Here is a 16,399-nt window from a genome sequence, read left to right on the forward strand (position 1 = left end):
AGAGTTAGTAGGGCTACCGGTACCATATTAATCATTTAGAGAAAAATTAACATTTGTTCTACACAGTCTATTCTAAAAATCAGATTAAGAAACACCCCTCAATCCATTTCCTGATACCAACATTACCAGCATAGCAAGTTCAGGAGGATGGAGTTCAAGAATAATAAAAATAAATAAATAACAAAGCTATAAAGCATATGGTTCATGAGTACAGATTTTTAAAATCCTCAGTAAAATACTAATTCATTGAGTTCGGCAATATATACATACCATATATACATACCAGTACTAAATGGAGTTTCTTAGGTTTTTCCTGTTTAGTTTTTGCCCTGTTCCTTTATTTCTGTCTTCTACAATATCTTTTATTATAATATTATTAATGAAGAATTTATACAATGATTAAAAAAAAAGAAAAGTACTTTTAATAACACAAAAATTCATTGACATAGTTGCATCTCCAAAAGACACATGACCGGACTGGAAAAAGGATTCAACAGACAAAGAAGCTTAGATTCCCAAGGTGCTACAGGAGCAGGTATTTTGGTTTTTTGTTTCTGTTTTCTTGGAATATTGCATTTATTCAATGGCATGTGTTTAATCCCATAGGTGTTTATTGGATTAGTGGTAAAATGGCTCACAGTGAAATCTACCACATAAGAGACTTAACTGCTTCATCAGTCATTTACTAAATGGAGTTTCGTAGAATTTTTCTTTGCAAGTTTTTGATGTTGGCTCAGTATCAAACGCTTAAAGTTTATCGGACATATTAATGGAGTGACATATTTATGATCTTCCATATTAATAAGGTAGGAAAACTAAAATTTCAATAACACACAGAAAAAGCATTTGATGAAATTCACCACTTTATCATTTTGAAGAAAAAGGATTTTTCCAAAAACTAAAACTTCAAAGGTATAGTCTCAGCTTGATTAATAGCACCTATTTTAAATCATACCTAAAAAGCAAAGGTCTAGTGCTAGGGAGATAACTTAGTGGTTAAGAGCATATACTACTCTTACAAAGGACCCAAGTGTCCCCAAGTATGAGTGCATGTGGGCGTGCACATATGCACATACACACATACCACAACACAGCCGCCATCATCACCACCACCACCACCACCACCACCACCATCATCATCATCATCATCATCATCATGAAAAAAATAAGCAAATATTTTAGTCCTTTCCCCAGTACTGAAGTGGAAATTTCTGGTGGTGTCATGTGATACAGACTCATGTGATGTTTTGCTGAAGCAAGACTCATTAGAGGACATGTGATATTTGGAGAGAATATAAGTAGGACTCAACAGACAGTGAGGTACACTTGCATAGCTAGCCTTGCAACACTTTGTTGGTCTTGAGTCTTCATTTCATTGAGAGAGGCAGGGCAGAGAACTCCTATTCGGCAGAGGCCTGGCTGTTTCTGCTGGACTGTGCCACTGCTGCTGATTTGTGTTTGGTATCCAAACACTGCTGAACTGGACTGCGGGTACCTGACAAATGGAGATTAGAGCTACCCCAAAGAATTGCTTCTAAACAGGTCCACGCCCCCTTGTTCTATTTACCATATTTTCTCCCCTACCTTTGGACAGTGAGTAGAAGGAGAGGCAAAGCGTTTGAGAACCCCCAAGCCTACACAGCACCCTCATTACTATTTTCAGAGGTTGTGTACTTTAGCATATTTCCCTATTATCCAGTTCTTGTGCTAAGGTAGGAGCATATCATATGTCAGTCAGGAGAGTTGGAAGGTTGTGTAGGTCCCAAGAAGAGGCCCAAATTTCACTACAGAGCTGAGCCCTGTGAAAAGGAAATGACCCAAATCCTCACCATCAGAGAATAAGGCTGAGGGACCTTGGGGTCTCATTGTCCCAATGGAGCTCCGGACATGCACCTGAGATCACCCTGGCTTTTCTCCCAGTTTTTCACACACTCAGTGAGGGTGATATAGTGAAGTGAAGGAAGCCCTACACTGCCCTATACAGCTCTCCAGCTGGAGACAGGAAGCAGAAACCTCACCCCAAAATGGTGCTGGAGACTAAGATACTTCAAGAGTAAGGTGCTCAGGATGGGGAGATGGCTCAAGGGGCAAGGAGCTTACATGCATGAGGCTCAGAGTTCAGACCCTGAGTCCCATGTGAATGCTGAGTGGGTGTGGCAGCTCCCTTATAATTCTAGTGCTCAGACGGCAAAGACATTGATCCCTAGAGAAAGTAGTTTGCCAGACTGGATATATTGGCAAACCATGTTCACTTAAGAGAACCTTCTCCAATGAATAAGATCAACCAGGGAAGACTCCTGATGTCAGCCTTGGATTTATATACACATGTGCACGTACACACACACACACACTAGTAAAAAAAAAAAAGTGTATGCTGTTCACTAAGAAGATCCCTCAAGAGAACCAGAAGAGTTATCCAACAGATGTGGAAATTCCTGCATCACAGGGACACAGCATAATAAAACAAGCAAAGCACTGTGAACCCTGCGAGAGAGATGTCTCATAACTCTCTGACCACTGAAGGACTGAAATAGGTCAAAGGCCAGGTGAAGAACTCAGAAGTTTACTCACAAAAGGGATCAATAACCTCAGATGAATCAACAAGCAGGAAGCAGACATGGGGAAAACACTTGAGGACCTGGGGAAGAACACCAACATCATAGTCAGTGATACGGGTTTAAATAAAAAAAAAAAAATCAGCGGTGTGGATGAGAAATCCAGCAAGGAAATGTATTTAAAGAAAGAAAAAAAAAGCCAAAGGATTTGAAATAATGAATCAAATAAAAAGTTCACCAACAGAGAAAATGAGCACATGGAAACAAAAGTATCCAGGTTGGAGAAAATGCTACCTCTAATCATCAACAAAACAAAGGAAGCTTTAAAAGAGAGAGAGAGAAAGAGACCAAGAATTCAAGGTAGAAACTGCTGAGGTTAAATGGGGAGCACAGAAAAATGTATTCAATACAAAAGTAAAAATAAGTCCCCCAATCTTGGGAGACAAATGGGCATCCAGCTACAGGAGGTCCTGAGAGCACCCTCAGCCACCAGAGAGAACTTCTCCATGATGCCTTATGGTCAAGATGCCACAGTACAAGCCACAGAAACCACTGAGACTTTGTGGAAGCAAAGTGGAAACAGGTGAATGAGAAAGGTAATTCAAAAAGAAACAGAATGAGCTGCAGGTAGAAGGTAACTGCCCAGTGTTCTTCTGCGCAGAAGGCACGTGGTGCGCAAACAGGTAGAGACCTGAATCTGTTAGGGAAGAGCTCATAGGGCTCAGCATGAGTCCAACAGAAGGTTCAGAGTCCCAGGATGAATAGTGTTCAGGTGACTTTACATTTTATCCTAAGAGTAGCTCAGGGGCTATAATCAGAAGCTATTGTTCTTACATCTGGGGAGAAGCCAGATTCACAGCGGGGAGGGAGGCCGGTGAGAGCAGTTTGGACTTGAAAACCTAGCACACAAAGGGTATGTGTTGTGGGGGAGGGGACACAGGTGGGAGTCAGAGGACAATGGTAGGAGTCAGTCCTCTCCTTCCACCTCCTAAGCTCCCAAGATCAAATTCGGGTTGTCTGCTTGGCAGCAAACACCTGCAGAGCCATCTCACTAGATCTCCAAAAGTTTTTGACTCAATGTGGTTTTTTTTTTCCTCAAGGACCTTTGCATGTCCCTTGTTGCCCCCCCCCTTTTACTAGTTGTGTTTTTCATTTTTAAAAGTAAAAGAAATACAGATAAGAAAGAAGGCCTGTTGAATCTAAATGAGAAACTGCACATATGCCTCCCTCCCTCCCACTCGCCTGAAATGATTCGAAAGATCAGATTAGCTGGGCTTGGTTCCAATGAAGGGGGTGGCAAAATCTTGGAATTATTTTTCATATTATTCCGTGCTTATAAATCAACCCTAACCCTGTAAATGTAGCAGAATGTGGTCCAAACGTGTGAACAATGGCGAGATAAGCATGGCAGCTTGAAACTCCAGGGTCCTGGATAAAGTTATAGACAGTCATGACTAGCTGTGACCTAGCGCATGCCTCTGTCTCAGTCAAATGGTAAAACGTTAGGACTGAAATATCTGTGAATGTTTTTATCAGCTCTGTAGAGTGAAGGTCCACAGACTTTAATCCCAGCACTTGGGAGACAGATATATGCACAAGTGGATCTCTGAGTTGGAGGCTAGCCTGGTCTACAAAGTGAGGTCCAGAGCAGCCGGGGCCATCACGCTGTCCTGGGGTAAGTACTATCACTCCTCCTGAGCAGGAGAGAGAGCAGGACTTGGAACCTAAGGACAGTGCAGTGAGATAGCACTCAGCAAGAAGGTGTGACACCAATCTCTCTCCCAACTTCCTCTAGGAAAATGCTCCTCTTTAGCCAAACCCAACAGGAAGCCATTTGTCTAGGGAAGACCAGATACTGAGACCAAACACCAGGGCCACAGAATGGGTGGAGAAAAGAGTTCAGGCTAAGCCTGGAGTAGCAAGTGGGAGCATCTGGCACAAGCTCAGTGGATCTCTTGAATTCACTACCACCTGCCCTCTGTTGACTATGAGCATGGGAACGTGTTTGCTTTTTCTTCATTTATTACAAGCTACTACACAATTATCTGTGATTTTTTTCACCCTCTGGGTTTCGAATGGACTGGGCTGTCCTATCACCAAGTCACTAGAAGGCACTGGGTTGTGTGGATATAAAAGGAATGAATTAGTTCATTCTTGGCTGCTATGACAGAATATCAGAGTAGGTAGTTTAGAAACAGCAGAATTTCAACTCATAACTCTAGAGACTAAGAAAGGCAAATCATGGTACCAGAATCTGGCAAAAGCCTTTTTGTGTTGGTCATGTCATGGTGTGTGTGAGAGAGAAACATAATGTCAAACCCATGCATTTTCCCCGGAGCTCATGCCTGTGATGAGTAACCCATTAAACCATTATCCCATTGATAACGGCATTAGTCTGCTCATAAGAGCAGAATACCTCTTAAAAGGCCCACATCTTAATGCCACTACAACGGTGATTAAATTAAAAGAGGATGTGCAAACTACAGCTGGTAACAGGCCAGAGCCCTGGAGGCTTGCACTGCTGGGATCAGAGCTTGGGAACGTTCAAGGTAACATTCCTTTGTCTACCCCACGTTTGTTCTTGGTCTGTAACAACGGAGATCAGGATCCAAGCAAGTTCCTGCACTACCAAGACACTGGTGGTATTAAGGGAGAAAACCAGTTTCTCTCAGTTCTCAGGCACATTCACCACTTCTGCTCACAACTGCCAGCTAGACACACCAACATTAGTCACAATCAGGGCTTTGTCCTTGTGTGTTGTATGTAACTTATCAAACTGTGCTACTAAATGTGTGTCAAATGCCACACCATGTGAATCCAGTGTGTGCCTTCCCCAGAATTCTTGCAACAGTCACAAGTTGGCCAGCTGCAGAACACAGCAAAAAGAGACATACATTTCAGTATATATAAAATAATGCAGAACACATTCTTTGAGCACAGAGCAACAAAGCCAGACATATGCAAAGCAAACAAAAACTTGCCTTGGAAATTCAAAAGGCATTTGATTACAACTTGACAGCCAGGCATGGTGGCACACTAGGAAGGAAGGTCTCTGTTGGTCTACAAGGGGCTATTGGTCTACAAAGCAAGTTCTAGGCTAGTCAGGTCCATGAGGTGAGACTATGTCTTAAAATGCAGGAGAGGGGAGCAATTATATAATAACTACCCACCTGAAGGATAACTTCACTTTGGACTCTTTTACTATAGTGAAAACTGGAGATTTATATAACAAACCCATTGAATCTTTATGTAGCAATTCTATGGGATCTGTTTGATATAGCTATCCTATTGGATCTGAGGGAAGAGGAGGAATCAGGTCTTACAAGAAAAAACTCAGCCTTTAAACAAGAAATCACGAAAACAAAATAAAGCACTTGTTCACGAGGTAAAGGGAATAGCAATAAAAAATAGCAGCAGCAAAGGAAAAATAATTAATAAACACAGGTATCGATGAGCTAGGAAACAGAATCAATAAGTAGTTGAACATCTTAATCGCATAAATCAAATGTTTATAAGAAAAGTCCAATTCAACGAAGACAAAATCAGCACATTAAAAGAAGAGGTGACACAGATGGAGAAACTTGGAATGACAGAGAGTGTTTGGTAGTAAGTGTAATAAATTGGAAAGTGTGAACAAGTGATCTTGGAAATTACATCAAGATTGACTCAAGAAAGACAAGCTAAACAAATCAATAATAATGTAAGAATGTTCCATCTTCAAGTGGGGCTTGTCTGAAAAATGCTGTCCCGCCTAGGTGTTAGGGAGTTCGCGGTTACATTCCACTCATTTAACTAGCAAACTCAGATGAGCCAAAAATCTTAACATCCAAAAAATTCAATTCATAGTAGTGGCTTAAAAATAAATACATAAATAGCAGTGACTTCCTTTACTGCCAATAATGTTCACTTTTAAGAAAAATGGTGTAATGGGATGTGCCTGTAAGCTCGGCTACTGTGAAAGCGGAGGCAGGAGAATCTCCAAGTTTGGGCACAGCCTGCGCAACACAGCAAGCCCCCATCTTACAAAACATAAAAATATCATGTTTCCAATAGTAACCATTAAATACAAAATATCTAGAAATGAAATGTGCAAGGCATATGTAAAGGAAAGTATAACGCTCTACCAAAACATTAAGAATAAAGAATTTGATGGATGAACTTTTTGCATAAAAAGACAAGCATGTCATAAACAATTAATTTTGTGATATTTTCAAAACAATTCCAGCCATTTTGTTCTGGAACCTGATAAAACCAGAATACTTATGAACACTGTAAAATAAACAAACAAGCAAACAAAAAATGGGTGTGATAGTGCTCACTTTGAATCCCAGCACTCAGGACACAGAGGTAATTAGATGTTTGGGAGTTTAAGGCTAGCCTGGTCTACATAACAAGTGCCAAGACATCCTGGGCTATGTATATAAACATTATCTAAAGGGGGAGAGGGCTATTTTCCAAATACATGTTGCAATATTTACTACAATGATAAATAAGACAAGCAAGACACTGTAGAAGTTAAATTTTACATCATATATGTAGTCACTGACTATACATTTATGGAATACTGATAAATCTACAAGAAAATATAAGTGCTTCTTCAAACTTTAAAAATTTTAATATAAGCAAAAAAAATTTTAAAGAGGAATGCTGTGTCTGTGAGCAATTAAAACTCAATAAACTAAAAGATAAATAAGATTAATACAGCATGAATGTAGCTTTGATCCCTCTAATGAGTAAATATTTAAGAAACTAGATATCAATATCTTGACAATAGGGTAAAGAAACTGGCTTTCTCATCTTCTGTTGATGGCTTAATGTAACGATTAAGAACCAACCTACTGGGAATGGAGCAATCCACACCAGTGTTCAGGTGTGTCCTCTCACTTAGAAGGCCTACCTTGAGGAACTCAGCCTAAGACTGGAGGTGTACATCAGCAGTAACCGTTGCCCATCATGGCCAAAAGCTATGAACCGAATCCAGCTCAACTGTCCACAACAAGAAGATAATCAAATTTAGGTAGGAAGAGATATTTCCATGTACTACAAAGGAGACAAAGAAAGAGATTGAGCCTATAAAAAACCAGATACTATAGAAAACCATTTTGATGAGTATGTTTGTATCAGAAAAATGTGAAAGGGTTTTATAGAAAAAGGTTCTAAGAAGAATCTTTGATGGTCTCATCTCTCTATTCCCTGGATGATCTTATTTATTTTACAAAGAACCCCATCTTAGAAACAGGCAGGATAACATGGCTAATACAACTAAAACTATAGGCTTCTTGCTCCCTGGTATGTGTCTGGTCACGGTGATCAATGAGCCTAAGATTAGAGTCTGAATTCCCACAGGCAAATCAGACACACCAAAAGTTCTCTGACTCCATAAACTTAATGTCTCTGTTTCTAAAGCTTTTCTTTTTTTTAATATGTTGCCAAAGGGGCAAAATTTCTGTAAGTTCACATTTGTGCACACGCACACACAGTGAGGCCTCAGTTTTTCCACCTGAGAAATGGGGTTGTTAACCTCTATTCAAAAAGTTTATTGGGAGGATGGAGTGAATAAAGGCAAGGCCCAAATGCACTGTGGTTAGTCATCCTCTGCCCTTCCCTGGAGAATAGGCCAAGTATTGTACCTGTGGACAGTGTGTTTAACCTTTGAATGTGCCCCTTTCTACCAACTATGACAGTGTATCGTGTTCTCTAATTTTGGTGGGCAGGGAAGTGATTTGAATTAACATGTATTTGTTACCAGATAGGGCAGCCATGATAAAGCAAAGAATTTCACCCAACTCTCTCGCTTGGGGAACCGATAAGATTACTGGGGTTTTTTACAGGGCATGGGGAACTCAAAGGCAGCTGAATCACTAACCCACACCCTCTCCCAATGATGGGTGCCATCCCTGGAGCTTCTTGCCCAACTTGCTGGCAGTTATCCTGAAGGTTTTCTCCTCCAGTGCCACCTGCCACAGCAACTCTAACTGTATCTTAACCTTAGGGAGTTCTGTGAGTCTCCATAGATCCAAGCTTCTAGAGCTATGGTAGTTCAAATGAGAATGGCCCCCGTAGGCTCAATACTTAGTCATTGGTTGGTAGACTGGGAAAGATTAGAAACTATGGCCCTGTTGAAGTGGGCGTGGCATTGTTGGAGGAAATGTACCTTCAAGTTTCAAAGGCACATACTAGACCCAATCTCTCCGGGCAAGCTTCCAGATTAAATGCCAAGAGTTGCCTTGGTCGTGATGTCTGTTCACTGCAATGGGATAGTGGCTAAGAAAAGAGGCTTGTGAGGTCTTATGAGCCTTCCTCCTCCCCTCTAGGAGGGATATTTCAATCTAGAAGAAATTACTACACAACATATGCCCACCTTCTCTAAGGCTCTTACACAAGCCAAGCAGGAACCAGCCTTGTAAATGGTATCTCCTTAGCTAGAATTATTAAGTGGCTTCTGAAAGCACAAAGCTTGATTCCAGTCAAAAGACTGCCAAGAGGCCAAATGCTAGTCTCGGGTTTCTGCCTGTGGTCACTAGAGGAAAAAAAAAAAGCAATATTCACACAGCTTACATAAGAGTAATCAAAATTCCAGACAGGACTCCAGACATTTTCGTCTCTCTAGCACAGCAGCTTGGAGCTAACACAGGTCTTCCAGCATGGTCTAGCTCACCAGGAAATCCCAGAACCCCAGGATTTGCAAAAGTATATGATCCCAGCACCCCAGTGCTAACCAGGTCAGTGGGAGGGGGGCAAGCTTTAATGGTTCTTAACCCTAGCTCCATGTTGGGATTTCCCATGTCCAGATTCTGTCATCACTGGCCTGAAGTAAGGTCTGAACACAGGCTTTGAACCTCTAAAATACACTGAAGTTCAGAGTTTCTGAAATGGGCTCAATTCTTTCTCCTGACTGACACTTTGGCTTAGCATGCCTTCCTCAGACCCACAAGAAAGGTGTTTTCCCCACTCTGGCTATCCTAGGAGTTATAGAGCAAAGATGTTCCTAGGCAAGTCCAAGCTTCAGAAAGCAGGGACTACGTTTTTCTTATCATTGCATCTCCAGGATCCAGCCAACAGACTAAGATGTGTGTGAGAGACTGATGAGTACCATACTCTCCCACCTCCCAAGTGCCCAAAATCTAATGCAACTCAGTGGGGCTGTGTCACTGGCAGGTCTGTCTCATTCCCTGCCCGGCTCTCCTGAATGACAATGTATGCTATGACTGCAATCTCAGGCAATTCATGTGCCCAAGGCAGCATCATTAATTCTGCCATAGATCAGTAAGTCTCCAAACTCCTGTAGTGAAATTCCTTGTGAAGACGCGTTACCCATCCATAAACCTACATTTCAGGTGCAGTCAGATCCATGAACTATAGGTACATTAGGTCTGTCTGCCATGCAGTCTTCAACTAAGGCCAAACCTTTGCTCTACCTCACACAGAAATACTTTCTCCCTGACTATCCCGCACCATTGGGGGATAAACCCCAATAAAGCCCTGCTCTACATCAGCCTCAATCTGATTCAAATCCCAACACCTTCACTTTCCATTAGAGTAAGCCTGTGAACTCAAACCCAACCTACACTGAAGGAAGCATAATGGCTGACCTGAGGCAAAGTGCTCTTAGCATAGTGCCCCTTACCAAATATTTCTTTGGCCCTTTCTGTAACAGGCTTCAAAATGGGAATTTATATAAAAACCTCAATACTGAAAATTATGCCCCTACAACCAAGGCAAGGGAAGTTAGTGAGTTGCCTGCAGTTAGGACTCTGATGTGGAAGAATTAAGAATTCAAGCTAGCCTGGGCTACATACCAAGATGCAGTCTGAAAAGAGGAGAATGTCTAGGTAAGAAAAAGAATGGGACAGGAGAAAAAAGGAAATTGAAAAACAAGGAAAAATTATTACAATCATTTCCACAGCCTCTCTCTCTCTCTCTCTCTCTCTCTCTCTCTCTCTCTCTCTCAAATCAAGACTGCATTAAGGGGCTTAGCCCCTTTTTCTTTTGATTATCCGAGGAAGAAAAATTAACATCATATAAGAGCACAGGCCTGAGCCACTATGTCCTGAACTGGAACAGCTCCATTCCAGACCATGGTGTGTGTGTGTGTGTGTGTGTGTGTGTGTGTGTGTGTGTGTGTGTGTGTGTGTGCACTCTAAAGGGGGAAGGGCTTTCGCGGTTTTGTGAGAAAAGATGGTGTTTTTTCTCCAGAGAGCTGCGAGGACACCCGTCCCGGCTGCAAACTGTCAGCGCCGGGCGCCGTTCCCGGTTTCAACGAGGCCGCTGCCCTCTGCGGCAGACGGCGATGCGCGCTCCCCGCACCAGAACCCGGCTGGCCTGGCAGCCCGCGCGCTCTGCCGGTGCAGCATGCGGGCGCTGTGACGTTCTCGGATAAATGCCGTGTAACTGTGTAGGCGAATTGAAGCTAAAAATAAGAACGGAAAATCTATCATTAAGGTATCATTGCGCCAGCGCAGCTATTTGAAGGCTCCCATGGTCCCCGTCGCCTGTGTTTGAAGCCCGCCTTCAGGCTTCAGGGGTATTTGCTGAAAACTCCCAGCAGCGGCTTGCCAGCCAGACCTTAGGGTTCATGGGGTGACACCGGTAATGATGGCAACGCTCCAAATGGAATAAAAATAAACGGTCACCTTTCCCCACCCAAGTTCACCCCTTGTATTCTCGGGTCGCTGGCGAAGTCAGCCAGGAATAGAGCTGAAATCAGAAGAAGAAAAGAGAGAGACCCGAACGGTTATGCAAAAATTAGTACATCCCTATCCCTAGTACATTCGCTATCCACCTTCCTCCATCCACCTTGAATTAGAAAAATAAAGTAGGGAAAGAAGGTGAGGGAAAGCTGTAGGAGAGAAAAATGACAAATGGGGCTAACCCTAGGTCTATGGTGTGCCGCGGTGGGGCGCAAAGAACGCAAACTCCGGGGAGGTGAGTCTCCGGGGTGCCATTGGGTTGAACGAAAATTGATCTGATTTGGCTTAGAACACCCAAAGTGGAGAAGAGGAAAACAAGGAGCGAGGAGTAGGCGTGTGTGTGTGTGTGTGTGTGTGTGTGTGTGTGTGTGTGTGTGTGTGTGTGTGTGTGCGTGTGCGTGCGTGTGTGTTTGCGTGTGTGTGTCCGGGGAGGGGAGGAGGCGCCAAGGTGCAGCCTGCGTGCGGCTCTGCGCCTCGGCGGGGCTGCGTGCGTGTGTCCCTGTCCGCGCTGCTGAAACGGGCTCTTCGAGGGATTGGCGTCATATGACTCCGCCTGCTGCCCCCTGCCAACGCTCAGACCGCCCTTCCCTCAGTTCGCTGAGGGAGGGTCGGGCGACATCCCCAGGGGCCCCGCAGCTCTGCGGAGGGAAGAGCTTTCAGCAAGGAGGGGTCCACCTAGGAGCTCAGCGGCAGATCTCAAAGTGTATATCTTGAAGGGGCGGGGTAGGAGAGAGCGGGAGGGAGGGGGAGAGAGCGAGAGAGAGCGAGAGAGAGAGGGAGCGTTCAGCGAGCGCCAGAGAACGGCAGAGCGGCGCGCACCGACGAGGGGCAGTCGGGTGCCTCTCGGAGATGTTTAGTGCGTGAGGTCTCTCTGGCCTCCAAGCACCATGCAGAAAGCCATCCGACTGAACGATGGCCACGTCGTGTCCCTGGGACTGCTGGCCCAGAGAGACGGCACGCGCAAAGGCTACCTGAGCAAGAGGAGTTCGGACAACCCAAAATGGCAAACCAAGTGGTTTGCGCTGCTGCAGAACCTGCTCTTCTACTTCGAAAGTGACTCGAGCTCTCGGCCCTCGGGGCTCTACCTGCTGGAGGGCAGTATCTGCAAACGCATGCCCTCCCCCAAGCGAGGGACCTCCTCCAAGGAGTCCGACAAACAGGTGAGGGAGCGCCGCGTCCCGACCTCCCGCGCCCCCGCTAAGGCCTTTGCGGGTTCAGGGACTTCCATCCAGCTTCAGTGACAGAACTTTGACCCTCTACTCTAAGCATTTAGGGAGTCTCAGCATCTTTCGCGGGAAGAACACGCAGGACCAAATTGGGAGGGTGACCCTAGTGCGGGCAGAGGGAGGCAGGGACTGCGGGTAGGATGCCGCTACCAGCTGCGGCCGCCCTTGGTAGGGTGAGCCCCGTGGGGGGTGGGGGGGGCGGGGACAGAGAGGCTGAAACTTGGAGATACAGATGAAGATGGGGTCCAAAGAACCCACTCGGGCAAGGAATCTCATCACCGTCCCACTCAAAATGGTGCCCCTAAACCCATCCCTACCCCCACCCCCACCCCCCATCTCTGATAGCCCGATCTTCTGCCCCAAATGTGAAATTCCTTGCACTTGAGCTTGGAAAGGGTGAGACAGACATCGGAGCGTCGCGGTCCCCTGCCTCCTGCAGCTAGGGGCGAGGAATAATCTGCGCTAGCTGGCCCAGTTGGGGGGTGCGAAGGCCTGAGGAGTCATTTTGTGCGATCTAGTGATGGTGTGCACCAGCTGGTTCTGGCCAAGCTAACAAACCCCAGGGTTACAAAAACCGCTAAAATGCGCAGAGGCCAGGGCCTGGGCTGCTGCGAAGCAGTGGGACAAGTGGGTTCTTCTTTCCTCCCCCGCCCCCTTCGCCGCCGCGGCCGCTGCAGTCGCCGCGGTAGCGCTGTGCTCACTCGTTCCCTCGCTTGCTGATGTTGCCCAAACAGCAAGGCTAAAGGGCTAGGCCTCGATGCGCAATTGGGCCTAGACTTGACAGACGCGCTAGTTTGCCATTGAAAGGGGAGGGGCACCTGCAGCCTCTGGGTGGGAACCCTCGGGGTGAGATATCTTTAAGCTTGATAGCTGCCCCCCCAAGGCATTTAGTCCCCTGACCTCTGGGAGGGAAGGAAAAATACATGACAGTGTATCCTAAAATGTCAGCTCTAGGAGAGGCCTGACATTCGTAGGGCCCAGCCCCACCTGGCTAGTTGCCCGGATGGAGACACTGGGGCCTAGAGAGGGGGAGGGGGGAGGAAAGAGAGAAATATTGATTGATTTTTTTTGCACAGCGTCATAGCAGGAGTGGACGTCGACGTAATGTTCTGAGAAGACAACCAACCAGGATCTCAAAAACATTCAGGCTGGTGGCAATTGAATTGACTGGGATGGCAGCCACCCTTGAAGTCTCCTTCTCCATAATTAGGACAGAGATCTGCACCCTGTCCTCCACCACCCTCTTCATACCTTGCCTTAGCTCCTTTAGTGCTAGGTGATGATTTCTGGGGGTGGGGGTAGGCTTGGAAGCGGGGGGGGGGGCAGAAATTAGGGGGAAGGCTCTGAGAATGACCAGTCACGAGACCAGGCAGAGGCTCCCAGGTGGCAAGGAACAGCAGCATCTTTAGCTTGTCCCCAAATGGAGCCTTCCTGGCTCAGCTAGAACACCCAACCCAGACTGTCAGCCCTTCTGCTCACCCACTGTCTGCAGGCAGCCGCAGCACAACTGTATCTACTAGTAGCTTGCACCTCCCCACCCCCACCCCCCCACACCAGGCTCAGCCAAGGCCCTCCTCCCCCAGCTCCCTAAGTCACAGTAGGGTCTGAGCTCCTAGGTGGGAAGGAAAACAGGAGTAGGGAAGCTATGTGGGTGCAGGTTCAAGGCATCTGTCTAGGTTCCCTAAACTAGAAGACTGACAAGCTGGAGACTGAGTCCTCCCCAACTGAATGGCTGCTTGACAGTGTGGCTTCTTCAGCTAACACACAGAAGTCCTCTGAGACTGACGTGTGTACAAAGGGGAAATGGCACGGGCCAGATGGATCCCCAGGTCCTTGAGAACACAAAGCAAAATTTTGTGTAGGAGAAGACGCTCACAATACAATTTAGTGGGCTCTTAACTAGATTAGAATGATATCTGTCTGCATATTAGACTAATCCACTCCCCTCATTCTCCAAGCCGAGAAACTGAGGACCATAGAAAGGGCGTTGCCCTGACAGAATAAGACCTAGAATTGACTCAGTGTCTACATTTGGCAAGATTAGCTGGTACCTGGTAGAACTCCATTTTCAAGGGGCTTTGTTTTACCCAACTGTAAACCTATGGGATCAGAGAGCCAAGTGCAAGCTGGAGATCCCCCACCCTGGTGGCAGTGGCAGGTTGAGAGCAGAACACGTAGCAGATGTACAGAGAATGCTTCTTGGGCTAGGCATGCTAGAGGTGTCATATGACACTTCCATATTTCATGTCCTGAGAACCGGCTGGGTGCTGGGCACTATAGCTAAGAAGCTGATGATTACAGATGCTGGGATTCTGGGGGAACATAAATACAAGTGGGGGGCATGCCATAGCCTGTAAAGACCTGGATTGCCAGGTGTTTTGAGAGCCCAGGCTGATCTGACGTCATCTGACTCAGCTGTACCCAGATTGATCTATGTTTAAAGCAAGAGCAATATCCGGGGCTTTGTCTCACACTGTCTCTGCCCTGGGACCCCCAGGGTCTTCTGAAATGAGATAGATGCCTCTTGTCCCCACCCTCTTAGCTGCTGCAGGGTACCTCCCTGGCCTGGCCTCTGTTTACTCAGCCCTGATTTCCTTTCCTCCCATCCCTGAACCATGACCTGAATTTAGAGCATGGGTTCAACATGCTTAGAGATTAGCCCTGGGAGCCCCATACCCTGCTTCTGCAAAGTCATCCACGGTGGCTTTCCCAAACCACCTGAAATAAAAATGTTTAGAGCTGGCTTCTCAGTAAGAGATCTTGCCAAACCAACCTCAGTACAGCTTGTGCTTCCTTCCCTCCAACCAGGAGGGGTTAATGTGGATGGAAGGTGCCTTATGATTCCCTTGAAGGAGAAGGATTCAAACAGATAGCAATGCCAATGGCTCAGAGCTTGGTAAAAGCTTAGGCTCCATGAGCTGAGAACCCCTCCTCCACTAGGCCAGTGTTATTACCTAACATTACGCAGGATTCTTATCTATAGGGAACATTCCTGATTGGCCTGGTGGATTGATCTCTACCACAGCCTGGAGACTCTGCGTGCTTCGGGTTTAACAGGTGAGGAGACAAACTCCTCCATGGTCACCCATCATATCAGCAAACATGAGCTTTGCCCTCCGCCCCTCCCTCTGCAGCTCTGCCAGCCTCACTACCCTCCAGAGCTGAAACCTATTCAAGTCCTCCACCAGCCAGGAAAATGCAAGCCAGAGAGTAGGAAAATGATGCTGCTCTACTGGCAATACCCTTCACACACAGCTTCCTGTGATCTAAGCAAACCAAGGACGAAGGGCAGGAAATCAGCAGCTCCAACCTAAGGTTTGTCCCTGGAAGAAACTGGCAAGGCTGAGCTAGAGTGCCAGCATGTGTGATAGCTGGCACTGCAGAAACTGTGGGGTGTGCCTTTACCCACCCTACCTCTCAGCCGAGAGAGAGAGAGAGAGAGAGAGAGAGAGAGAGAGAGACAGAGACAGAGACAGAGAGACAGAGAGACAGAGAGAGACAGAGACAGAGAGAGACAGAGACAGAGACAGAGAGACAGAGACAGAGACACAGAGAGAGACAGTGAGACAGAGAGAGACAGAGACAGAGAGAGGGAGAAGGACAGAGAAAGACAGACAGAGGGAGAGACAGAGAGAGAGAGAGACAGAGACAGAGAGAGGGAGAAAGACAAAGACAGACAGAGGGAGAGACAGAGAGAGACAGAGACAGAGGGAGAGACAGAGATAGAGGGAGAGACAGAGATAGAGGGAGAGACAGAGATAGAGGGAGAGACAGAGACAGACAGAGACAGAGGGAGAGACAGAGGGAGAGACAGAGACAGACAGAGACAGAGACAGAGGGAGAGACAGAGATAGAGGGAGAGACAGAGGGAGAGACAGAGGGAGAGACAGAGGGAGAGACAGAGACAGACAGAGACAGAGGGGGAGAC

At 46.1% G+C, this 16,399-nt stretch overlaps 1 protein-coding gene across 2 annotated transcripts in view; it reads left to right on the forward strand.

Moving 5' to 3' along the window:
- The first annotated feature begins 11,926 nt into the window (after nucleotides 1-11,926).
- Rasgrf1 (RAS protein-specific guanine nucleotide-releasing factor 1) overlaps nucleotides 11,927-16,399 on the forward strand; it is a 129,114-nt gene continuing 124,641 nt past the window's right edge. The window contains 2 exon segments of one of the 2 annotated variants that reach the window (NM_001105753.1): nucleotides 11,927-12,405; nucleotides 13,548-13,692. In NM_001105753.1, coding sequence (NP_001099223.1) covers nucleotides 12,133-12,405; nucleotides 13,548-13,692 — 418 coding nt within the window. In that variant the 5' untranslated portion in view covers nucleotides 11,927-12,132. 2 annotated transcript variants of the gene reach the window in all.

This window comes from Rattus norvegicus, chromosome 8 (assembly GCF_036323735.1).
Source record: "Rattus norvegicus strain BN/NHsdMcwi chromosome 8, GRCr8, whole genome shotgun sequence".
Classification (NCBI taxonomy): domain Eukaryota; kingdom Metazoa; phylum Chordata; class Mammalia; order Rodentia; family Muridae; genus Rattus; species Rattus norvegicus.